We start from the raw sequence: 26,327 nt of genomic DNA, 5'->3' as shown, positions 1-26,327 counted from the left end.
CTGCATATGGCCATGATAATAACTCGTTCTATTATTGAGAAGATTTATTTTCAGTTTCCTAAACTGTTTGTTGTTTGGCTGGACATTCAAGCAAGGGAGGGCTTTTTGAACATGGGCAGACTGTCACGTGGAAACATACATTGGAAAGAAGGTCATATGTCTGAAAAGTGTGATGAACTATGCATCCTATTAGTGCTCACTAGCATTTCCAATACCAAAGACACACAGAACCTGAATGAACCATGCATGAATCTATGTATCTTCTGTACTGGAAACACCAGCGTGGACTGATTGTGTGACTAGTTCACCACACTCTGCAATCAGATGACCTTCTTTCCAATTTCCCCATTCCTAAATGCAGTGTGTATCCATCTAGAATGACATTCCAAAGACAAGACTTACTATGCCTAACATTGAAAGGAGCGCAAATCTAATCCAGGCATCCAGTTTTCAGGGGCTAGCCATAGTTTTTCCTAAATCTTGGAGGTGAGGGAGGGGAAAAGGGATATCTTGTCTTTGTTGAAAATAGGTATGTATCTGTTTATGTTCAGTTCATTTCTGCCATCTGGTCAGGGCTGTGCCTAAATAGCACGATATTAATAAAATATATGGTACGGACAATTTTAGCTGTATTTTTTGTTAGCTACACTATAGTGTGTGATCGCTTTTTCAATCACAACAGCAGCGTTACAATTACTACATGATTAATTGCCAGAATTAATCACCATGTGTTGAAGTCTGTGCTATGCTTCACGTGGAGGTCATTCAGTGTGGTGAATCCTGCTCTCCTTGGAGAAGGGAGGACCAAAGACTCCTGTTATGTGAGAATAGCAGAAGTGATGTTGATATGTCAGCCTGCACATAGAGTGGCCACCCTTAAAACCTTGCCCATTACCTCAGTATTTTCCGTTTTACTACAGGGAATACTTAGAGAATCTGTGTCCCCTGAGGAATCTAGGGCAAGTGGTAGGTTTTTTGAAACGGTAACTGCTGTCCTTTGCTTGATTTTATTTGAGAATAGTTACTCTGCTTTGGAAGCACACTAATTATTCTTGGAATAAAATAACAAATTCTGAGGAGCTAGAAGAAAATTGAAGTACACCACCTCACACATACTACTTTTCAGTTTGGCTCATTAGGTCAAACTCATCACAAGTGTGACTGCATTGTAGTCAGTTGGCCCAACACGTGAAGACAAGGATACACAGACACTCACCTGAATCCTCTATCAAGGGAGATACATTTGGACTCATGTTTGCATGGATTTAGCTCGGGAACACAGTGGTTGATCACCTCATCACACAGTTCACCTGTGGCAAAGAAAATTAACAAGGCGTAACACATCTGCTACCAACACAGCTCATTGGCTTTGCTGAAACAGCTCTAACCATGCTGTCCAGGGATGATAAACCCACCAATTCTTGTGACTACAGGTCTTACTAAATGGAGGTGATCCACCAGTTCAAGAGGAAGCCCCATGACAGTATCTGTTATGATGGCAGGACAGACTAAATAAGGGTGGGCTCGCACAATACTGGATAGTCCAATTCTAGGTACATTTAGCGATTCCTTAGCAACTGAGCTACACTGAATGCAATAATTATCTCATACAAAACTTACAGCGCAGATTCAAAAGACCTATTACTCAAGCCCTCTCAACTTCAGCTGGAGTTTTGCCAGAGTAAGGACTGTAGGGTCAGTTCCTGACCCCAAGTTGCAAGTGTCACAGAAAGCCAGTGACATACAAAGTGGATATGCACATTAACAGAGTCCTTAAACTTTTCACGCCAAGTGATATTCTAGTCATAGTTGATCCTTTACTGTCCTAGGAGACGATCTGACATCATTCAGAAAAATGGCTTTTCAATAACAGGAAACAGCTTTAGGGCTGCACATAATTACACAACCCCCACTATTTACAAGAAGAGCACTGACTCTATTGTACTCATACAAGATACTGTTTTCTATAGAAGTTCCTTATATGCAAGCATTGCTCAGCTGTTTCTAGGTACTGTGTGTAGAATCCAGTGCATTTCCTTAGATTTGTGTAACTTTTAATAATGAACAGTTCCAGAGTGTTCAAAACCATCCTTCTTCTGAGCCCTAAATAATTAGGTTACACTTCAGTACTCAGGACTTGAGATCCTGCCAGAGACTGAGCATAAACTTTGCCTTTGAAACAAACTTCTTCAAGGGAATGAGCAGGTCAATTATTCTTAGTATGGAAATCCTCAAACAAAATCCAGTCCCAAAGCCCCTTTTGCAGAAATACTGGAAGACTGCATCTGCAGAATTTCAAGGATATAGGCATGCGCAATACATACATATGCTCATGTGCATGTGCACGCAGATCCTCTGAAAGTAACTACCAAACTGTAAAAGTGATGCTAGATAAATATTCTCTGGACATCCTCTGATTAATCCTTGCAAGTACAGGGTAGTATAAAATACTTAATTAGGTACAACAGCTATTAAGCAACAAAATCTAACACAACAGCCTGCAATATTGTCAATATTTTCTGTGCTGTGGCTCCAACCCTGGGCCCCGCTTTGGCCAACTATGTGCTATTCCACCTGTGCACAGTGGTGCAAAGCCCAGCATACCCAGTCCCTGGAAAAATGTCTCTGCATGGGGACTCCCCTCATGTGGTTCAGATCCATTGTAGCTGTTTCAACACTTCCTCTCTCCCAGCTGATGGTATAGGAGGCATGACTAGGGAAAAGGTGGCATTGGCTAATGCACCCCTATGAATTGTTCCAGTAATACGGAGCCCTCCCCATCCAGTGTCCCATCTCTGGCCACTGGTGATATTTGCTACGAGCAGTTGCAGATAGGCCATTGTAGGCAGTCTTATCTCTTTGGTTTGAGATTTGAGATACAATTAATTGACCAGGGTTAGGTGACTGATCCTTTGGGACTGGGAGTAACCTAAATACTGTGATGTTTGGTGTAAAGGACCATCTATCACAAAGGCAGGCTTGCCTCAGTGTCAAGATAGACCAGAGTGCCCCAGGGGACACTCTGTGACTCCTCGGTAACAGTTATAGTGCTTTAGGAATTCACACTTGTTACTTGGTTGGTGAAATCTAATTACAGAACACACAAATTTAGTATTTGTGCCCTTCTTCCAGATGAGTGTTTCCCAAATTTACAACACTTGCGTACCCCTTTTGAGACATTTGTCTTACCAGTGTACCCCTTCTCCGGTGAAGATAATTTGTGGGGGGAGGGTGATAGTCACATTTTTATAACACACTCCTAATTCGTTTCATTCTGGATTAAATGTTTATTAGAAATAAATACAAAATTATATTACATACAGTAGAAACAAAACTTTTAATAGAAATAATAGTTACATATAGAAATAGTACTAAAATAATTAAAATAATAGAAGCAAATCAACAGTCTGGCAGAACAGCTTGTATGGTGAATTCGTATCAATCTGAAATTAAAATACGCTGGTTTGGTTAGGTTAGTGAAGAAAGCACTAGTTTTAATACTTACTATTTCGGTATTGAAAAATTTTCAGTACAAACCAAACTATTCAGGGTGAGGGATGGAACTGCTTTTAACCAGACACTATCGCTGAGATATCTGGCTTGATATTTGTGATCTTAAGGCGAAGATGGGGCTCCACGCCAATAAAATGATCTCAGTTTTTTGTTTTGATGCCAACCAGTGCAGGGAATCTAATCTTGAACAAATATGAGGTGGGAAAAGGCAGAAGATACTTGACAGCTTTGTCCAAGAGAGCTGGATATTCAGAGCTAACCCTCATCCAAAAAGATGACAGTGTATTTTGCTCAAATTTTGTTTTCAGGAAACTATCTGAAGCCAGCTTCAAGAGCTGTTCTTCTTTTGAAGTAGAGAGGTTATCTGGCAATGTCTGATCTCTGATGATAAAGGGGTTCCTTATCCATTCATAGGTGCCATAGGGAAATATTTACGAAGATCCTTCTGCAAGCTTTCCAAATGCTGCTTCACGGTTTGCAACACATCACTATCAAGTTCATTAGTCGAGTTTATTACTAAGTCATGAAGAGATGGAAAGGAATCCAGTTCACGACAACTAAGACGTTTATGCCACAGTTTAAATTTTACGACCATGGCGCTCACTTTGTCTTGAACGTAGAATATAGATATGAGTTTCCCTTGCAAGGATAGATTGAGGTTGTTTAAATGAGCAAAGATATCTGCAATATATGCTAGTTTGCACTGCCATTTCCAGTTGTGTATACGGTCTAGCAGGTTAAAGGTTTCATCTAAAAAAACTTGCAGTTCTTCTCTCAGCTCAAACAGGCAACTCAGAACTTTTCCACGCAAAAGCCAACACACTTCAGTGTGAACTAGGAATTGTGTGTAATCACTGCCCATCTCATCACAAAGCTGAGAAAACAGAAGGGCGTTCAGAGGGCAGCTTTTCACAAAATTAATTATTTTCACAGCTTCATCTAGTATTTGCTTTAGATCTGCCTGCATGTTCTGGGTGGCGAGTGCTTCCCTGTGAATGCAACAATGATTCGATTTTGCTTCTGACTCAACAGCTTGAATACATGCTTGAACAACTCCTTTCTTCGAACCAATCATGGCTCTGGCACCATCCATGCTTATTCCAACACAATGACTCCAATCCAAGTCACTGTTTTTAATAAAGTCATCAATAACTTTAAAAATAGCTTTTCCAGTTTTATGTATTGGCATAGATTGGCAGAACAAAATATCATTGTGGACTTCATTATGCAGACTGTATCTGACAAACAACAAAAGATTAGCTAAATTCACAACACCAGTGGATTTATCCGCTTGCAGTGCATAGTAGTGACTCTTTCGTACTCTTGACAATAATTGCTGCTTTACGTTTTCAGCCATATCTGTGATGAGTAGTGTTATTTGAGAGGGGGACATGGTCTATAGCTTTGCTAGCCTTGTCGCCAATCATCACTTGCACCATTACTTTGACTGCAGGTTTTACGAATGTCTCGGCAATCACTCCAGCAGCTCTGGACTTTGCAAGTAAGTACGCCATACTATATGACGCTTCCAAAGCTTTCCCATTTTCACCTCCCATCACATTACAAATTGTTTTCTGGGACTTTTGTAGATCTTTGTGCCTATTTTCGAACTATTCTCCAGGTTTTCCCTCATATTCTTTATGTTTGCTATCGAAATGGCGTTTTAGGTTGGATGGTTTCATACTTTCATTTGCGAGAGTCTCATAACAAATCACACATAGTGGAACAGGCTCCACCTCATCGCCAGTCCATGAAAATCCCAGTTTCAGATATTCTTCAATATATTTGTGGGCTTTTTTCATTTTCTTTGCAGCTGATACATTCAATACACTTACAGATGGATCACACGGTTCATTAATTTTGTCATCATAATTGTCTGATGTAGCCATATCATGGCGTTTTTCGGCATAATTTTCACTAACATTTGTATTTCCTTCATAATTTTCTTTTGTACATTTCAAACTTGCCATTTTTAGCCAGCGATCCATTGTAAATGGATTTAACAGAAACAGAAAGAGAAATTTTGTATATTAATACACACCAAGTATGTACCTGCTATGATTTTTAGATTACTACAAGTAGTTATTCACTTTTATCTTTTATCCATCAGTATGACTTCTGTGCATGCCACAAAGGCAAGTGTATTGCCCGAGCCGCGGTAACGTGCACCCGTGGTTTGCATCGGCACGTGAGCCGATTTTTACTGGCATGCTGCTGCCAGCTGGGGTCCTGGCCGCCGGCCCTGCTCAGCCCGCTGCCAGCCTGGGTGACCGGGACTCCGGGCCAGCAGCAGGCTGAGCGGGGCCAGCAGCTGGGATCCCGGCTGGCAGGAGCTGACAGATGGAACCCCAGACCGGCAGCAGGCTAAGCCGCTCAGCCAACCATGGGTCTGGGGTCCCGGCTGCCAGCCCTGCTCAGCCCGCTGCCAGCCCCTTGTCACCTGGAGTCCGAGCCACCGACCCAGCTCAGCCCGCTGCCAGCCTGGGTGAACGGGCCGCGTACCCCTTGAAACCCTTTCACGTACCATCAGGGGTACGTGTACCACACTTTGGGAAACGCTGTTCTAGACAGTCTGCCCTCAGGTGGGCACTCCTGGTTGTTAGCAACTCCAGACAGCTCGACAATCAGCACCTAGCTCTTATATAGCACTAAACTGGAAATAACTTGGACAAATATAAAGAATGCATCTGGCTTGGAATGGGGGATATGCCAAAGAAAAAAAGTACTTGGCAACTTTGAATCCCTAGGGACATGAGGGAAATCCAAAAGATATTATTCTGCTGGGTTTGGTTTCTGATGTTTGTTCTTGCACCTCATTCTTCATCCAAAGCAAGCTGGCACATTCAGCAACAACCTGCATGACTGAAACTACTGCTGAAGATATTTAGTAACATTTCTGAGGTGGCACCATTGGAAGTTTCTTTTACCTACAAAAAAACAAAAATAACCAACCCCTAATTCAGCCAGCTAGCAGAGAAATTGACATCAATCAGGGTATGTCTACACAGGGCTAAAAGACCTGCAGCACGGTCTGGCCTGAATCAGCAGACTCAGGCTCACAAGGGCTTGGCTGCAGAGGGAGGGGGCGGAGAGAGGCGGGGACTTGGGCTGGAGCATCCCAGCAGAAAAATAAAACTTGGTGCTATATCTGGCTCCACCCTCGCTGGGTCCCAAGCCTGAGTGTCTACATAGCAATTTTTCAGCCCAGAGACCAAGCCCTGTGAGCCTGAGTCAGCTGACCCAAGGAAGACACAGGTTTTTTATCCCTGTGTAGATCGGAGTGAGCCGATGTGGCTCCACGCACCCACGGGGGGAGGGGAACCCTTACAACCCCCTACCAAACCATATCCCCTGAGTCCTGAACTTACCAATCTGGATCCCACCACGTGAGGGTCACCCTGTCCCCATTACCCGGCCCGCTTACTCATACCCACGACTGTGTGTAGCCCACTCTATGAGCGATGTACCTCACTGCCCCCTACTATATCTTGACCCAACCACCGTACACCCCGCATTGGGACATTACAGGTATGTGTACTATATGCTGAACCGTAACCAGTTGCCAGCGTCCCCCCATGCTCTGTATGTTTCCCCCGATGACCAACGACTGACACATCAAACCCTTTGTACCACCTTTCTTTAATATTTTCTAATAAACATTTATACCTCATCAGGTCAACCTTGGTTTCTAACTTCCCTCAGTTTGCCTTTTCTGTATATTTGTATGAGCATAAAACATGAGAAGCATTCTTTAAAAAAGAAATCCAGAGAATTTCTAACTCGATGGTGACATGACAGGAACTCAACATTCTAAAGCCTTCAAGTATCCTTTTGAAAGGAAGCCTTTTTTGTTAATAGAATACATTGGAGATAGATGCCTTAAGCTGTAACTTTGCTACAATATCCAAAAAAGCTTTTTTTTTCTTTTTTTTTTTAATAAAGGAAAACAGACTTTTGAGAAAAGTCAGAATAGTGGTATAAACTTCCAAAGGAAATCATAATTCTTCTTAAGGTATTCTTCTCGGCCAGCTTGGAAAATTGACAAATGTATAGAAATCCAGTAAAAATTCCCCCCAAATGTATACACTTGTCAAATATGACTCACTGTGTCATGCTGAAAGCACCACTATCAAAATTAGGAGGATTTCAGGCTTGGTACCAAAAACAGCATCCAACTAATTTATCATTGTTCACAGAAAACTTGGAATGTTTTAGGCTCCTTCCTGTTACTTATTTTTCTCATCTTTCTTTCATTTCAGATTTCAACATTTCCAGATTTCTCTTGGGAATGTCGTGGAACCCAGACAACCTCATCTTGGGGAAGAAAATTCCTGTTGATAATTGAACAGGCTTCACCGATGTTTACTGAATGGCAGACAGCACGGTAGGGAAAGAAAACACTTTTTAAATAGTGATACTCAAGGCAAGAGCTAAACATAAGAAACTATGTTTCCTTCAGTTACAAAGTATTTTGGGCAAAAACCTTTCCTCAAACAGGGGTATGTAACATTCAGTGGCCATCTGATTGCATGTTTTTGAGGGAAAAATCTGGCCCTTTTTACTTCTGTGCATGGCTTTGGGCTCCTAATTATTGTAGCAATTAAAGGTCTATCCCAAGTTTTTCTCTGAATAGCAGTATGGGGTTCAAAATGACACTTCCAAATATTGTCATTTTATTAATTATTTGCACACAGGTTATGCTGGGCTCTAGAGGCATTAAACAGCTTTTAAAAATTTTATCAAAAGTGTTTTATATAGAGGGCATTCCACCACATTAAAGCTATAGTTACTGTGACAGACCCAGACCAGTGTGGTACAGGAGTCTGGTAGAGGGCAAATATACTGGTCACTGAATGGGTAGTTTTCTGTTCCCTGAGTGACCAGAGCAGGGGCTGCACTAGAGTAATCAAGAACCTGCTAGAACCAATTAAGACAGGCAGGATAATTAAGACACCTGGAGCCAATTAAGAAACTGCTAGAGTCAATCAGGACAGGCTAGCTAATCAGGGCACCTTAGCTTAAAAAGGACCTCACTTCAGTTTGTGGTGTGCATGCAAGGAGCTGGGAGCAAGAGGCACGAGGAGCTGAGAGTGAGAAGACATATTGCTGGAGGACTGAGGAGTACAAGCGTTATCAGGCACCAAGAGGAAGGTCCTGTGGTGAGGATAGAGAAGGTGTTTGGAGAAGACCATGGGGAAGTAACCCAAGGAGTTGAAGCTGTCATGCCTCTGTTACAGGAGGCACTATAGACAGCTGCAATCCACAGGGCCCTGGCTGGAACCTGGAGTAGAGAGCGGGCCTGGGTTCCCCCCAAACCTCCCAACTCCTGATCAGACACAGGAGGAATTGACCCAGACTGTGGGTTCCACCAGAGGAGAAGATCTCTGAGACAAGCAAATCTGCCACCAAGGTAGAGGAGGAACTTTGTCACACTACACTAACAGCAGCGGGTAGAATACATACACTGTATCTCCCCTGCCGCCAGCACAGGTATAAATAGCAGTGTATATGGTGAGGCCCTGCTTAAGTGAGGAGAGTCAACACATGCCAGAACCCTACACAGTTCTCTACATGCCCAAGCAGTGCCTCCCATATCTACATAGCTAATTTTAGCTCCTTGCTGCCTCCCCACTTCCAGAGGCTTTCCCCACCACTGGAGTTTTTTGCTGCAGCATGTAGCTACACACCACAATGCAGATGCAGCCTGCCTTTCACTGTGGCATTCAGTGACACGTACCTTACACGCTGCCACCAGTATAGACAAGACCTAAGAAATGCACACACCACTGGCAACGCCTTCCCAATCACCAACATCATCCTCCACACCAACCTCCCCTATGCAACTCCTCCCTAGGTATGTATAGGTAAAAACACCTAATATACATACATAAAACCAAAATTTTCATTACTCGCCCAACCAAAACAAAATGCACACTAAATATCTCACACTCTTTCCTTTCACCAAAGTCTGCAAGAATGGACAGGCTTTGCAGCACACCCTGCTGGTCAGCCAGATAGGGTTATGTCAGCCCATGAAGGAGAAGTGAGTTGAGAGTCTCACTGAAAGCCACCTGAACCGTGGAGGTATTAGCTCAGGCCCTCTAGCAGGTCTAATGTGCTGTGGCAGGCTACGAGGACAGGATATCTATTAAGGTAGGCAGGTACCCACGTAGTACATTACATGCATTAAATGCATTACATTTAAGATTCTGTACTGCACATAGAAACAGATTGGCAGATCAAAGCATACCAAACAGAGGCAGAGTGCAGAATGGTCAAAGAGACTAAGCTACCATCCTAGCCTGGAAATGGAACCTTCAGGGCCGTGTTGAGCCCAGTGATGGAGTGACGTGGGTGAAGCTTGCCTTGTTACTAACCATGCACTGGATCACTGTGCTTTATCTTACACCTGGGTCTGTCAATCTGGCACCTTTCACTACGCTGACCTTTTCACTTACCGCACTCCTACAACATTCCCCCTTTTTTATTTGGTTCAATGAAATCCTAAAGAGGGGACATTGGTAAGTAATCTCTTTTCACAGGCCTCACCACTTACAAAGAGCTGCTAGGCTGGCATATTTATACAGCTTCATGATCTTCCACAAGTCCAAAACCAAACCAAAACAACAGCAATAGAAACAGAAACCTTTTGCATGCAGTTGGTTTGATTTAATTATTTTGTTTGTTATTTAAATGACCACATTGGCATATGTGCTATTGATTTCACACCTCATTAGATTTTTAGAGCCATGATCTGAATTATATTGTTCCTTCCTAATAGGAAAAAAAAAGGGAGGTGGGGTGTCTCAACATCTTTTTTTTTTTATCCCAACTTTGAAATGATCATAACATCCCCGTTGTAACTTGCCGCCAAGTACCATGTGTTCCTCAGTTTTATTGTCTGCAGTGTCACTTAGGCAATCCTTTGCTCTCATTCCTAATATTAATCAAAATAATTAATAACATGGCATGGAAAATATTCTCAGTCTTATGTGAAAACAACTTTTACAGAACCTCAGGGCTAAGGGTAATGCTGTCAAAAACTTCACAAGATTAAATAGGAAAAAGAAAAGTGTTTGTGGGGAATGTTGCCTGATTTTAGGGGATTAATATTATTGTTTATGTAATATAGGTTTAGGATGGAGCAATGGATGGAGACAGGCTGGTTGTTATCTATTGGGCTGACTTTTACAGCTTGCAAAGGAAAGATATATATATTGTGATACAGCATGGCCAGGGGGCAGCATAAGAGTGTTAGCAGGGGGCCTTATTCCCTGCCACGGGAGGAAGGTTTGCTTTAGATTAACTAAAACAGCTGTGGCCAATTAGAGCACCTGACTTCAGTTAGAGCACCTGACTCCAGTTAGAGCACCTGACTCCAGTCATGGGATATAAACCCCTGCTTCAGTCAGACAGGGTGTGGTAGTTGAAGGAGAAAGGTTGGATTTGGAGCAGAGTGCAGATTGCAGAAGAGAAGAGTTTGTCCAAGAGAAAAATAGAAGGTTTGGAGGAGTGCTGGCGGTGGATTGGGAAGCCCCACAGAAACCCTAGTAAGGGGCACCAGGCTTGTATAGAAGAGAGGCGAGAAGCCCTTCACAAGCTGACGGGTATGAGAGGGAAGTAACCCAGGGGAAGAAACCGCTAGTCAAGTGGTTCACCACAACCCCAGGGCCCCTGGGTTGGGACCTGGAGTAGAGGGCGGGCCGCGGTCCCTCCCTCTCCACTCCCTCCTCCAAGGACACTAGGGGAGTGATTAAGAACTGGTTCAGAGGCAAGCAATATCGCCCTGAACCTACCCCAGAGAAGAGAAAGCGCGAGACCCAGAGAACAATACCGGCAATTTGCCACCGTGGTGTCTGGGGTGGGATCTGCGCGCTGGGGACATAGTCCAGGGGGAAGACATAACCCTCCCCACCCTTAAGATGGACGACATGGTCAAGGCCCTTATACATGCCACTGCGGTCAGCAGGAGGCTACCAGGGTCCAGGCAACCGCCCAACAAGAGGCGACTAGATTGCAGCAAGAGACTAATCAGCTGCCTGCTGAGTCAGGCTGCTCAGGACCGAGCCCTGCTGAGAAGACCTAATAAGCCAGATGAAAGACCCTTAATGGAACAGAATTCACCACGGGGAAGGGACCCGGACGATACGGCGCTAGCCATTACTACAAAAAATGACCAGGGAGATGACTGTGGAGCATACGCTTCCTGGCTTTTGAGAGAACAGCCCTGCGGAGGCCTGCCACCGAGAACAATGGTCTGTATCCTTGTCCCGCATTCCTATGTGGGGAAGCCCAGGGAAGGTCTATTACGATATGTTCTGCAGAAGCTGCACAACTATCTCCAGCTTAAAGGCCAAGATCCTGGCCAGGTTCGGAGTGACAAACGGCACTACGAGCCCAAGAGGTTTCCATGAAGGCGATATATGAGGACAAAGGACACCCCGAATCGCAGTTGTTTTGACTTGATCCCACCTGACCGGAAATGGCTGCGCCGAAGCCATAGCTCTGAGGAGATGATGGAGGTACTTCAATATTGGACCGGTATATGCGGGGGTTCCACGCAGGAGATCAGGACTTGGGGTGGTCAGAATGACCCTTACCTATGATGAGTTGGGTCTCCTCGTGGAAAGACAACTGAGCCCGCCGAACTTGTTCCAGACTCCAAGCAGGGAGACACGCAACCCAGGAGACAACCCAAACCCAAGGGCCCCGGACTGTCGAGAAACTCTAGAAAAACCTATAACCGGAGGAACGACAAGTGAGGAATTGGCTCGAGGCGCAGAAAGGGACCTGGGGGTTTGTGAAGAGTGGTGGGGGCCGGCCAACTAGCCCCCAGGCAGGGGGTGATAACCGGAATTTTTGGAAGGGGGGGACGGTGTTATGAATGTTGGGGAATTGGGGCATATAGCAGCCCAACTGTCGCCAACAAAGGAGGGTGCCTATGCAGTGTAATCTGGGGAGTTATTGGGAGCAATGTGGCCTTGATCAACGCTTGTAGGGTTTACATTGACCTCACATGCATTTACCAAGACCAGTTAAATAATGAATGGTATAAAAACATAGCATTAATAGATTGCGGGAGTGCCTGTAACGTCTGCGCGCTCGGGAAAGTTGTGGACAGACCAACTAACCGGTCGGCCAAAAGCACAGGGTAACATGCGTACATCACGTGATTTTTTACCGCTACAATTCCAGTAACGGATTGAAATCCAGGGGAATACCCACCAGAGTTTCTGCAAGAGTAGCCCCAAGCTCCTTTATCCTTTTTGATTGGAGAGACTTCCCTGGGTTTGAGCAACTATCTGACCCCGATAGAGGCAGGAGAGGGTAGCAACCCCCAGGTTGAGACAGAGGCAACTAAAGATTAGCCTCGCCCCATGTTTGCTGGATTTGCTTTCCAGAATTGTCTCATTCGCCCTGGGGAAAACCCCCGCAGGGCTAGGCGGGAGAATAAGGGCGGCTAAAAAAGTTAGGGACCGGATTCGGCAGCTATTTATCAAAGACTCCAACTTGTGGGTAGGCGAACGGGCCGCGCCAGGGACAAGGAGAAGGTTCGGGTCACGGAGGACTCAAGAGGAGCGTTCCTGGCCCAATGTGGGAGCACCCCAGGGGGAAGAGTTTGAATTAGGCCCCTGGAATTAGGTCAGTTCAGCACTGCACGTGAGGACCTTGGGCAGGACCAGCCGAAGAATGCATTATTATGAAACGTGAGGGAGGAGGTAGTTGGAAGTAAATGGAGTGCCTGTAGAAGGAAAGTCAAAGGCCCAAGGCCATCTACGTGCTCAAACGTTGATCTGTTGTCAGAAATAAGCAAGATACGAGGGAAGAAGTAGAGCAAACTCCTAGTCCCACGGAAACACAATAAGGGCCGTTACTAGAGTTAGCTCACCAGTCATTATTTGGGGAACATCTAGGGATAGACAAGATCTGGGATAGAATACTAAGAAGGTTTTATTGGCCAGGAATACGAGCAGAAGTCCAGCTTAATTGTGCCTTCTGCCCTGAATGCCAGTGCATAGGCCCCCGACCTCACTGCGGGCCCATAGTAACCTTTACCTATTATTGTATGTTCCCGTTCGAGAGGATAGCTATGGACATAGTGGGCCCACTAGAAAAGTCGGCACGGGGCCACGGAAACGTACTAGTCATCCTGTGACTATGCCTACACTGATACTCCGGAGAGCCATCCCTTTAAGAAACCCCACGTCTAAGGCAATAGCTAAAGAAACTACTACAGGTTTCGCCAGAGTTGGCATCCCTAAGGAATCCCTGACAGACAGGGAACCCCGTTTACGTCAAAACTATGAACAGACTTATGTGGCCCTGCTCGGTATACACCAAGCCACGGCCTCCGTCTACCATCCACAAACAGACGGACTAGTCGAAGATCCAATCGAACCCTCAAAAGTATGATCCGGAAGTGGTTTAGGCACAGGGAATGGAAAGGACTGGGACACTCTTTGCCGTATCTATGTTCGCTATAGGGAAGGTCCCAGATGTGCCACGGTTTTTCTCCCTTTGAACTCTTATATGACGCGCACCCACGCGGGATATTGGATAATCGCCAAGGAGGATTGGGAGGAACAACCGCAACTCCAGGAAAGGAATATTATTGAGCATGTGACACAGAGACGAGAGCGGAATAACTCGAAGTAACCCGCGGATAGTACGGGAGCATTTAGAAAAAGCACAAGAGGCAACAGCGGACCATACTACAACCGCTGCGTGGCCGAAAATGCGAAGATTTCAGCCGGGGGACGGTGATGGTGTTAGTGCCGACCACAGAAAGCAAACTTCCTAGCCAGTTTGGCACGTGGGACCATATGAGATAGTGGAAGCCATTGGAGAAGTGAATTATAAGGTTAGACAACCAGACCGCCGGAAGCCAGAGCAAATATACCACATCAACTTACTGAAGCCCTGGCATGACAGAGAGACGTGTCTGGTCACTCGAGGAGCTCTACCTCAGGCAGACGGCCCGCAGGAGCAGGTAAAGATATCTCCTGACTTACCCCAGAACAACGGATGGAAGTCATTGAAAATGATCCACCGGAAAACCAGGACGTATTTTGTACCCAACCAGGTCGAACGGCATGCACTAGTCCAACATCATATTGTCACCAGCCCCGGAGTAAGGGTGAACGAATGAATATAAGACCATATCGAATACCGGAAGCTAAAAGGAGAAATTAGGATGGAAGTGCGAAAGATGCTGGAACTCGGGGTCATTGAAGAATCCCACAGCCAGTGGTCCAGTCCGATCGTACTAGTCCGCCAAGCTGATGGCACCCTGAGGTTTTTGTAACGACTTCCGGAAATTAAATGAAGTATCCCACTTCGATGCCTACCCAGATACCATGCGATACAGCGATTGACGAGCTGGGTTGATCAGTTAGGCAAGGCCAAATACCTAACCACCCTAGATCTGACCAAAGGATATTGGCAAATACCCCTGGCCAAGGATGCCAGGGAAAAGACTGCTTTTCTACGCACCCGATGGCCTGTTCCAGTACACTGTCCTCCCTTTCGGACTCCATGGGGCCCCCCTGCCACATTCCAAAGACTGATGGATAAGTTATTACGACCCCATGCCAACTATGCCGCCGCCTATCTAGACGACATAGTATACATAGCCCTGATTGGGAGATCCACACCTGGAACAAAGTGGAAGGCAGTGCTGGACGCTTTGCGAAAGGCTGGTCTCACCGCTAATCCTCTGAAAAATGCGTGATAGGACTAGCTGAGGCCTCAATACCTCGGGCATTGTCGTAGGGAGAGGGGTGGTGCTTGGGTCCTTTTGCCGGGGGGTTCGAAGCTGAGAACATGCCGTACCTCCGGCAGTTGAGCCCCAATGGAACAAGGTGGAGGCAATACAAGATTGGCCTCAGACCCAATCCGCATAGAAGAGCAGGTCAGAGCATTTTTGGGTATAGTTGGAATACTATCGGAGATTCACTCCCTCATTTTTTCTGGCTGGCACACAGAGCAGCGGGCATTGGACGGATCTGATAAAAGCCTCGGGGGCCCGAGACTCACGTGACAGTGGAAGACTGCGGCGCGAAGCACGCAATTTGCAAATTTGCTGGACACGCCCTATCTGCCAGATACGGTACTCATAAGGCCCAGACTTCGAGAAGAATTCATCCTGCAGAACGGACCTGCCTCGGAAGTGGGACTCGGTGCCGTCCTTTCCCAACGAATGGTAGGGAGGCAGATGCACCCCATCTTGTACCTCCTGGAAGCTCCTCCCCAGGAACCAAAAATACAGCTGTTGTTGAAAAGGAATGTCTGGTGCTAAATGGGCTACTGGAGACTCTCCGCTACTTACTCCTCCGGGGCGCGCGTTTACCCTTGTCGAACTGATCACACTGCCCAGCCGCGTCAGGTGGAGATAGAACGGAGAAACGCACACGAGTCAGAACGCTGCGGCTCTTCATTTGTCAATAAATACCGCTTCTCCCATTTTTGGCGTCCAAAAAGCACGAGATACTAAGAAGGGGGCTGGAAACTACATTAGTTCTAACTAACATCGCACACTATTATCTGCGAGAGAAACCTGGCTCTCTCACTCTGCACAACACTCGAGTCTCGTTCCTCGCCAGCTAAGCCGCAACCCCTTTGTGGTTGGGAAAGCGAGGGTGGCGCCGAAAAGGGGACATATGACAATACAGAAAATAAGGACCAGCTAGGGAAGCAGACAGGTCATTGCAGACCTGTCTTTTGTAGTCCGCCTTATTTAATCGTTGTGGTGGGGAACCTGCTAGTTTTCTACCTCAGCTGAGCTCCTCCCAGCGAAACAAAACAATACACTGTTGGTCGACAAAGATGTTCTGGTGCTAAAATGGGCTTACTGGAGACTCTCCAGCTACTATCTCCTGGGGCGGCGGTTTACCCTTGGACTGAGCACGCCCCGCTCCATGGAGGGCATTAGGACAAGGAAAGGAAACGCCAGAGTCATCGAGGTGGTTCCTCTCTTGCCAACCTTTCCATTTTTGGGCTCCAGGGCATAGGGCTGGAAGCCAACCACAGGCAAACTCGCATGAATGGCCTTCTTCCCGCCACACTGCCTCTCGTCTCCCTGGTAGCCCCAACCCCTTGAGTGTTGAGCGGGGGGGGGATATGTGTGATACAGCGAATGCGCCAGAGGGCAGCATAAGATTGTTTCGCGGGGGCCTTGTATTCCTGCCAAGGAGGAAGTTACTTGTAGATTACTATAAAGCTGTGTGGCCCAATTATAGCACCTGCTCCATTAGAGCACCTGACTCCAGTCAGGAGTATTAAACCCTGCTTCAGTTTCAGACCATGGGTGTGTAGTTTGAAGGTGAGAAAGAAGGTTGGATTGCGAGCACGAGTCGAGATTGCAGAAAAGAGAACAAGAGTTTGTCCAGAGAGAATCATGAGGTTTGGCAGGAGTGCTCTGGCTGTCCTGAATTGGGGCAGCCCAATCAGAAACCCTAGTAAGGGGCACCAGCGTGTATCAGAAGAGAGCGAGAACCTTCACAGCTGGACGGTATGAGAGGTGAAAAGTAAACCCGGGGGAGAAACCGCTAGTTTCGTGTGGTTCACCACACCCCAGGGGCCCCTGAGTTGGGACCCGGGAGTAGGGGCTGGCCCAGGTCCCTCGCCTCTCCACTCACCCTCCTCAAGACCACCTAGGAGCTTCAGATCCACTGAGGGACGTGATTAAAGAACTGGTATCAGAGGCAAGCAATATCGCCCTGAAGTCCTACCCCAGAGAAGAGAAAGCGCGAGACCCAGAGAACAATACCGGCAATTTGCCACAATATTTGAATTGTTAAGTAGAGTTACAGTCCTCTTAACTGTGCTCAGTGAGCCAAAATAGGGGCGTTACCTCTGGCCACACCAGTAAGAGCTGATTACACACTACAGCTGTCCTCGTGAGAAGTTACTCATTGGATACCTAATAGCGACTAATGTTCCACAGAGACTGGGATTCCCCTGCTCTTTCTCCTACCCCTTCACGCTGGAAAAAAAAAGTGGAGAGTGCCAAGTGGAAATTTCAAATAGCCCTTAGCAATCACAGCCACTAGCACCCAAAAGCTGATTGACTTCACCAGTGATAGACTTTACTGAGAATGTGCCAGATCATGCTGTGCTGAGAAATTATTGACAATCAGGAGTAATGCTGATGCTTGATGAAGTTTAACAGACCTGAGACAAAACCTTGGATCCACCTATCTTGGATACTCCAATAATGCATTTCACAACAGATAAGTTACAGATCCAAACACCCACAAACAGGGGTGTAGTTTCAGAAAAATCAGAGGGGAGGAGCAAAGTTGTGTCAGTATCCCCACTTCCACATTCCCACTGAGGCTTACCTGAGGGGCTGGAGCAGTGGCATGCCAATCCTGTCCCTTGGAGTGGAGTGTGTCTCTCACTGATGGCTGGCTTGGGGCAGGGACTGGGGCCTGACCCAGGCCATTGCTGCTGCTTCCTATCCAGCCAGTGGAATACAGGATTGGTGCTAACGATGAGGTGATTAGGAGCCCTGACCCAGACAGCCCCAGCTTGGCTCTCACTCGCCTGGGGGGAGACACCGCAGTGCTGTTGACTGGCAAGGTCTGGACGTGGGGAGGGAAACTGCCTCCCACCTCACAGCAAATGACACCTTTGAGCACATAATTTTAGGAGAGAGGTGTTAAATTTGAACTTGGAACAGAATCGATGGGCCCTTACTTTTATAACGGGCTGAGCCCAACCCCTGAACTCTGAATATATTTAAAGACCAGATCCATACTTCTTGGATTATTTTTTTACATGAGACTCTTCCTGCTGGACAGGGTTTGCCATACTCAACGTTTAGAGATAAAAGCCAAGATTTTCCAACCTCAGATTTTGGCTCAATCCATTGTGTTTGTTCACTGAAATGAAGCAAACAGGAAAGTTGCAGCCAAAGTCCTTATGGAGACAGTCCATTCAGTTGTCAGGCAAGCACACCAAGCCCATCTGCTAAAAAATCAATAAAAGGTTTTGTTGCAAAAATTTAAGCCTGGATGCACAGTAGCTGATTTCTAAACCTCCGTTCTGGATTTAACCTTTGCTTGACAAACAGAGAATCTTGAACTCATAGGTTTTATCAGGAAAAATAATTATTTAAAAAATAATTTAAGACTGCTTATGGTAAACTCCAATATTGGGGGAGATTTTTTTCACCTTCAAACTTTTCAGTAAAATTTTGAAAAGTAGGAGCCGAAAGTTTGCCTCCTAATTCATATTTAAGTACTCAAGTAAGGGGCTTGATTTTCAGAAGTACTCAGAGCCAAGCAGCTATCACTGCCTTTTGTGGTACCAGCGAAGCCAAGAGCTTAAGGAGATGAGATGTGGGGAGAGAAGCAGAGATTCCAGCAATATTCCCACATGTTTGAGCAAAGACTGTGTTCTGCTTCTCTCCATTGACAAGATAAGCAAAAAGCTCATATAATCTCCCAAAGGAACACTGCTTCTTGTTTATGGCACCAGAGAAGATGTGACCGTAGAACAAGATGCTGTAGTGTACTGATGCCCTGGGACATCTTTAAGGTGAGAAAGGAAATCAAACCCTAATCAATCATAGAAATTTAAAGACAGACAAAACATATTACTTTGAAGAGAGATGTCACTATAAATGTTGTACAAACATAAGCTGTTAAGTCATCTTAGTCTATTTCCCTGTCAAGCTTATGACAACATTCAGTGGGGATCTTTTACAGCATTAGTGGCAATTATGCTGTTAGATATTTACATAAGAATAACCATTTATATTAGCTCTGCTGAAGATTTTGTAAGAGACAAACCCTCAAGCATCAGGGCAAGAGTGAATTACTAATTAATGGCTGTTATTCAGAAATTCTGCCTTTTGGAAGGATATTCTACAAGTGTCCATTTTGAAGTTTCTTCCACCATCCTCTGAAGCATCTGATATTGGACTGTCAGAGACAGGACACAGGCCTAGATGGACTATTGGGCTGACCCAATATAGTAATTCCTATCTTCTCATGTTGAAGAAGAACTGAAATTGGAATAAGACACGTCCCAGTGCTGAAGAAAATCCCTTTTGTGCCTATTAGTGTAGTACTGACATTATTTGTGGATAATTTATCCTTCGGCTAGGTCCCTGTAATGCTTTCAAGGCTAATGGGAGATTTCAATTAACCCTGCACCCCCAGACACAGCAACTGAACATATTTAACCAAATTATGCTCCAATTTATGGGAGTAAGTCACAGGAATCTTCGTCCCACTTTTTTCCTTTGAAGTTGGCTGCATCTACTCTAATGTCTAGCAGAAGATAAATTACAATTTGCTTCTTTGTGTATCTGTTGTTAAAATATAGCAATCTTCCTAGAATAATTTATATACAAGGATACCTGCTTACCTCTTGCTGGCATTTCTAATCTGCCCACTGAGTGCTGAATACAGTAATTAGCATTCACACAGTTGTCTACAGAGTTGTCCACTCCTCCTAGATTTGGCAGTTTAGCATGCTGCCTTATTTACTGAATATTATAACTTGCTCTGAAAGCGGTTAGGTTTGTACTTGGCTTCTAATCCTCTGGCAGGATGTTCACAGGCTGAGGCTAATCCACCAAGAGCACCCTTTGTTCAGATCTCACAAGCTTTTTCCTCCTAGGCAGTATTAGTCTCATTGTTCCATAGATGTGTAGCTGTCTTGGTGGGCCATGAATGCAGAGGAAGTCTGCCATTTGGGTCCCAAACCATGGGTAGCATTAAGGATTAGACTAGGGATTTAAACTGGCACCAAAAGCAAGCTGGGCACCAAGGTAGGGTGCAAAGCACCAATGTGATGCATTGTTCATGGATTTTCCTGCTAAGGAATCAGACTGTTGTATTCTCAGTTGCTGTGCTGCTTCTACCTTCAGTCCCAGCACAATAAATTACCAGAGTCTGACCTGAGGGAGGTAAACATGCGGCTCGCTGTCAAGAAAAACTCAGACTGACTTCGACGAGAGTAGGAATGGGTCCAAGATCTTTGTATCAGTTATATGTATCCAGCTCTTTGATTTGATTCTGCAAGTGAAAACTTGGGGTTCTTGCTTTAGTCTTCTTTACAGAAAACAAACAAATTTCACATTTTCTGAGTAAATAAACTGGAAAACTTCAACCCAGAGCAAGAATCTCTTGGATGAAAGGATGGGTGCACCAAACCCTAATCATTAGTTGCTTTGTCTTCCAAGCAATTATGGCTAAGGATGGTCTCATAGTTCTGAAACCAGCTAATAGTTAGGAACTTGTTTAGGCCTTAGATAGACATATAATAGCTCAAATCCTTGGTGAACTTACAGAAGAAATACTTCAAACCACACTATCAGAAAACTTCCAGCTTGTATCTGTGACACATGAACTAAAAACATACAAAGGCAGCAAACCAATCTAAAGAGTTATGATTCAGATAAGTTTAACTCAGCACTGCAATTGGGACCCCTCACTGAGATTGTTCTGAGCCATCTCACCACAATGGTTAGTTATGTGAAGCAAGCTAACGAAGCTCCATAAACTAGTGGCAACCACAAGTCACCACAAAGCATCTTTCCTCCAAAGTAATTTTGTTTACTTAAGCGCTTGGCTTTGGACAGGCAATAGCACTGCAGTAAGCTGGGCCAGAGGGAGGGGCTCTAATCACTCACAAACAATGAATAGTGTTGAGTTGAAAAGGGAAAGAACAACAAAAAAATCTGTGACAACAACATCTAAGCTAAGAGACTTCAAAGTCCCCTGAGGTAAAAATGCTTTAGGCTCATCTTGCTAACATGCAACACCAGAAACGGTTTCTACTCATTTTTCTGCGATACAAGTTAATGGCGACAAATCTTTCACAAGGAAATAAACTTATTTAAAAACATTTGGGTTTCCAAGATAATAATCTTACAGCGCCCCCTTCCCCACTCCTTCCAGGGATGCCATCTGTTTTAGGAAGAGGCCATTTTATTTAATATGAGTAAGTTTTTTGAAATTGTTTCCAAACCTGATCCTAATTTCCAGACCAAAGCGGGTTGAAAACATTTGCTGAAACTCATTAGATCAGGCTCTTTAAAGAAATTTCTAGTGTTTCCCAAATTCTTTGTGGCATCTACTCATTTCTAATTCTGACTAAGGACACAAAGTGCAGGGGTGCGTGAAATTAAAAAAAAGACACAAAAGTTTAACTAAAATGTTTCAAAAACTTCAAAGACCAGCTCAGGTATGGGACTGGTCAGATTCTGGCCAAAGGTTCACAGAAATTCATGGATGATCGTTTGAGCTGCCAATCCCACAGGGATGATAGTGTTTGGATACTACCATTAAAACAGTAAGACTGTACATGCAAGACTGATGGGGGGGTGTCCTGAGTAAGAACAAGCAATGGGTATCTATTTCTCTCAACCCGTGTCCCCCCAACTCACATGAGAACAAGTCAAAAAGGAGCCTGGGAGGCAGATGGACAGCTAGATAAAGAACTTTAGGTAAAGAGAAATGCAGTGGGCTTTGTTAGAGACTCTTGGGGCAGACAGAGCTGGGGTACACGGAGTGGGATGGTTTTAATCAAGAAAGCCAGATATAGTCTCTTAACTTCCTTCCTGGGACTTGGCTAGCAGAGTGAGGAAAGAGGCCATAAACAAAGGAAGATCAGCAAGGTTGAGATAGGAACCAAGTGGTAGGTTCCTGTTTTGAAGTCCATGGCTAGGAGTTCACCCGCCTTTCCCTGAATCAAGAGGAAAGATTGCTGAGACCATCAAGAGAGGGCTGTGGCCACAGAGGGCTCCAACAAACTGTTCAGCTAGTTTCTGGGCCATTGTTAACCTTAGACTTCTTCTGAACTATCTATCCTGGAAGAAGTAGAGTGTTTTGTTTAGCTGTAGGGCTAAACTACCCCCCCAGTGAGAGGAAAACGGAGGTAGGGGGAGTTAAGGACAGCGTGTCACAGAGCCTAAATATGGCTTTAATTGCTTACATTTAGGCACACAGATTTTCAAGTGTTGAACTTAATGAATAAAAAGGAAAACATTTTCTGGTCTTGTGGTTAAGTCGTTGAGTGAAGAGATTCACGCCTTTTACTTTTGTTTCAGCCATTGAATCTCTTTGTCACATTCAGCCAGTCACATGCCATTACTATGGATATGGCTACACTTGGAATTTCAAAGCGCTGCCGCGGCAGCGCTTTGAAGTGTGAGTGTGGTCGGAGCGGCAGCGCTGGGAGAGAGCTCTCCCAGCGCTGCACGTAAACCACATCCTCTATGGGTGTAGCGTGCAGCGCTGATTACACTGACGCTTTACAACACTGTATCTTGCAGCACTCAGGGGGGTGTTTTTTCACATCCCTGAGCGCGAAAGTTGCAGCGCTGTAAAGTGTGAGTGTAGCCATACCCTATGCCTCAGTATAGACTTCTGTAGATTATTCTTACCTATTTCAAAGAAAGTCTGTGACGCTCAGTTCATTCATGTTGTAAAGCACTTTGAGATCACTGGAAGGGAAGGAACTCAGAGAGTCAAGAATATTTTTAATAATATCAAAATCAGACCTCGGGTGTGGCAAATTCTTCCCCACTATAGTCATTTACCATATTGGACATTTTTCATCTAGGATCAGTTAGAAAAGGAAAACATTTGGAAATCTATTCAGTGAAGAGAGATTTACAGCTTTCATTATTTTAACCAATGAAAGCACAATTCATACTTGGCATATTTTTCCCAGAAAGGGCATAATGGTAAAATGAGAGAGACAAGATAACAAAGCAGGGCGATTCTGAGGAAATAAAGGAAACCTTGGATACTTCCAAGAGAGACTGGCGTAATGGAAAAACCAGGAATGCATGTAACCCATTGGAGAATTCTGAATATGGGAGAAAATTCCTTTCTGACCTCGCAGTGGTTAGCTTATTATTTGAAGCATGATATTTCATTACTCTTATTTTAGCTTGCAAAATCATGTCATTAGTTATTAGGTTATCCTGCTCATGTTTTTTTAAGATATAGCCACAATATTGTTATCCCTTTTGACCTGAGCAGTTTTGACAGAGCACATCCATCATGTACTGAGTTCGGTTTCCTTTTCACCCATCACTAGCACACCAGTATTTTACCCTAAGATTTTTTGTTGCAGCGAATTCATCAGAATAATTACAACGTATGAATAAATATTCTCTTGTTTGTACTAAAATTAGCCTGCAGTTAATTTGAGTGACCCTGAGCTCACATTTCACAAGGACCTTCACATTTTAAAAAAACACAAAGTTTCGCTAACTCTTCTCCTTTTCAAGTGAATTTTTCAGCCTTTCATTATATGCAAGTCCTATCACACCTCCTCAACCATGCATACTACTGGTCTCCAGACTTTCAGCCTTATTGTTTATAGTTATAATCAAATTTGGTTCAATTGCAATCAAATAGTTATTGGCTGTACAAAGGGTTAATATTCTAGGCCCCAGATATTGTATTCTATATCCAGCAGTGTGTATCATGCATCTGAAACTAGAATCAGTTCCAAGGAGTTTAACTGCAAAGCAATTTGATGATCTGGTACATTCTAGCTGATGAACAGCTTACAAAAGGCAATATTCAGTCATTCATTCTGGTAATAGTGAGCTGGATTATGATTGAAAATATCTGCAAATCTGACTCTGAAGTGTCATAAAAATTATTTGGCCATGACCAGAAATGATTCACTGACAGGTACTATCTGCATAAAAATCCCACTCCATCCTCTTTTCTCTGTTTTTCTCTGCAAGAGCCATTATAGCCCAACATGAGGCTGTTAAAAAGGACAGATCAGGTCCATTGTGCATTGAATTCAGTTTCTTGCTAGCTGTCTCTTGCTTAGCTGCTCACTGACGAAGTGGGTATTCACCCACGAAAGCTCACGCTCCAAAACGTCTGTTAGTCTATAAGGTGCCACAGGATTCTCTGCTGCTTTTACAGATCCAGACTAACACGGCTACCCCTCTGATACTTGACACTTCCTTTTGTAAACCTAAAGCCGTTATCACCATATAAGTAGTTCTATTTGATATCAGCAAGGTAAGGCTCACATACATACAGTACATGTAAGAACAATTGGCTCAACATACTAGAAACAAAGTTCTTTGCTCTGGGCCAGCCTAAGCTCTGCCAAGTATTTTGGCAGAAGGAGTAGATAAAAACTCTAAATAAATTTGCATTCAAGTCATAAGGCTTTTCCCAGCCAAAGATTTACACAGGCCTCTTATATTGGCCATAAAAACGCATTTTAAAAGAGTTTGGGAAATTCTAGAAGACTTCCCTGTCACTTACCAGGGCACTCCAACTTTATACTTATTAATTCCAGTGATATGTAATACCCTCCAGCATACGAGAAGCCTGTCATCCGTGCACCATCCTCATAGAGTAACAAACCTATTTCAAAGCATCAAAATAGGAACTAACTCTGTATACTGAGCAGAGGAGATCAGGCTTGAGTGGCTTCTGATGAGTGAAGTATCTATTCCAGCAGTCATCTGAGAGGCAGCATTTTTACATTTTTGAGCTAAGAGGGTTCCTAACCCTACAGAAGATTTAGGAAGGAAGACATCTAAAGCACAGGACAGAGAGTGAGGAGATCTGGGTTCTATTTCTAGCTCTCTCACTGACTCTGTGACCGAAGGCACTCTGTGCCTTAGTTCCCCATCTGTAAAATGGAGGTGACTTAACAGAGGTATTGTCATGGTTGGTTCATTAATACATGCAATGCTTTGAGTTCTTTAGAAGGAAGTTATTTTATAAGTGTTACTATTATAGTATAATTTGAAACAGGAATTGCTTTTATTCTCAGAAATGCTAAGCAGACGTATACCGAGCTAACTCAGTACTGGAAACACTTCTGTGAACACTTTTGTGGAAAAGTACAAATTTCTCTAACCAACAGATGAACCTGAGAATTTCTTGTTTATATATTTTAACTGTAGTTCCAGTAACTGCGATGAGTACTTCTGACCTAGGGAAGGGCATGTGTAAAAAATATGCCAAGACAGTAATAGATTTTCCCCTCTGACTCTTCCCAAAAGCCTTCTTCTGGTATGAATTACACTCTCTCAGGGTAGCAGTGATCTCTCTGGATTAAGGGTCAGACATATTGCTGGAGCAGCATCTTGGCAAAACTATCCTCTTTTCTTGCCTCTGTTTTCTGGATGAGCAGGAATTCACTGACAACACACTTGCAATTTGGATACTTTAAAATCTACTCAGAATCAGGGTTAATTCCATGTATGTGATCTAACCAAGTGGGAGTGGGCCAGTTTCTTATGGTGCCTCAGGTGGCTGGAAGTTCCTTCAATTGCTCCCCTCAGTTCCTATGCCCTTTGGCTGTGGTCCTTCCTTACCTGTGTAATTAGGAGGGCAGAGACAGACATAGTTGTTGATTCCATCCATGCACGTGGAGTTATTCTCACAATCATTATCTTCACAGTCATCTGGGTTTATTTCACATCTCTCCCCCTCATACCCTAGAGGGCAAGAACAGCTTTGGAGGGGGATAGAAAAAACAGAGAAAAAGTTAGTTTGGATTTCAGAATTTGCTTTTGAGCAGGGAGAAAGTACTGGAGTGGGATGAAAACTGATACAGATGACCTGTTCTTTCTGCTGCTACAACGCAGCAGCATTCACATTACTAGCGAGTTGGGTGACTCACTACTAGTGAGTTTGGTGATATATGCCACAGTGATAAGCCTGGACACTATATTCCTATAAAAACAGCAAAGAGTCCTGTGGCATTTTATAGACTAAACAGACATTTTGGAGCATGAGCTTTCGCGGGTGAATACCCACTTTGTAGGATGCATGTAGTGGAAATTTCCAGAGGCAGGT

At 44.4% G+C, this 26,327-nt stretch overlaps 1 protein-coding gene across 1 annotated transcript in view; it reads right to left on the bottom strand.

The window, feature by feature from the left end:
• The window catches only part of SLIT3 (slit guidance ligand 3), an 811,806-nt gene that overhangs the window by 57,682 nt on the left and 727,797 nt on the right, over window positions 1-26,327 (bottom strand). Inside the window, exons 28-29 of the mRNA XM_075068072.1 lie at window positions 25,844-25,983; window positions 1,217-1,310 (exon numbers count right to left, since the gene is read on the bottom strand). Coding sequence (XP_074924173.1) covers window positions 1,217-1,310; window positions 25,844-25,983 — 234 coding nt within the window. The remainder of the gene's footprint in view (window positions 1-1,216; window positions 1,311-25,843; window positions 25,984-26,327) is intronic.

This window comes from Chelonoidis abingdonii, chromosome 7, assembly GCF_003597395.2.
Source record: "Chelonoidis abingdonii isolate Lonesome George chromosome 7, CheloAbing_2.0, whole genome shotgun sequence".
NCBI classification, from domain to species: domain Eukaryota; kingdom Metazoa; phylum Chordata; order Testudines; family Testudinidae; genus Chelonoidis; species Chelonoidis abingdonii.
Note: the sequence above shows the minus strand (reverse complement) of the source record. Positions and strands in the feature narration are given on the sequence as shown.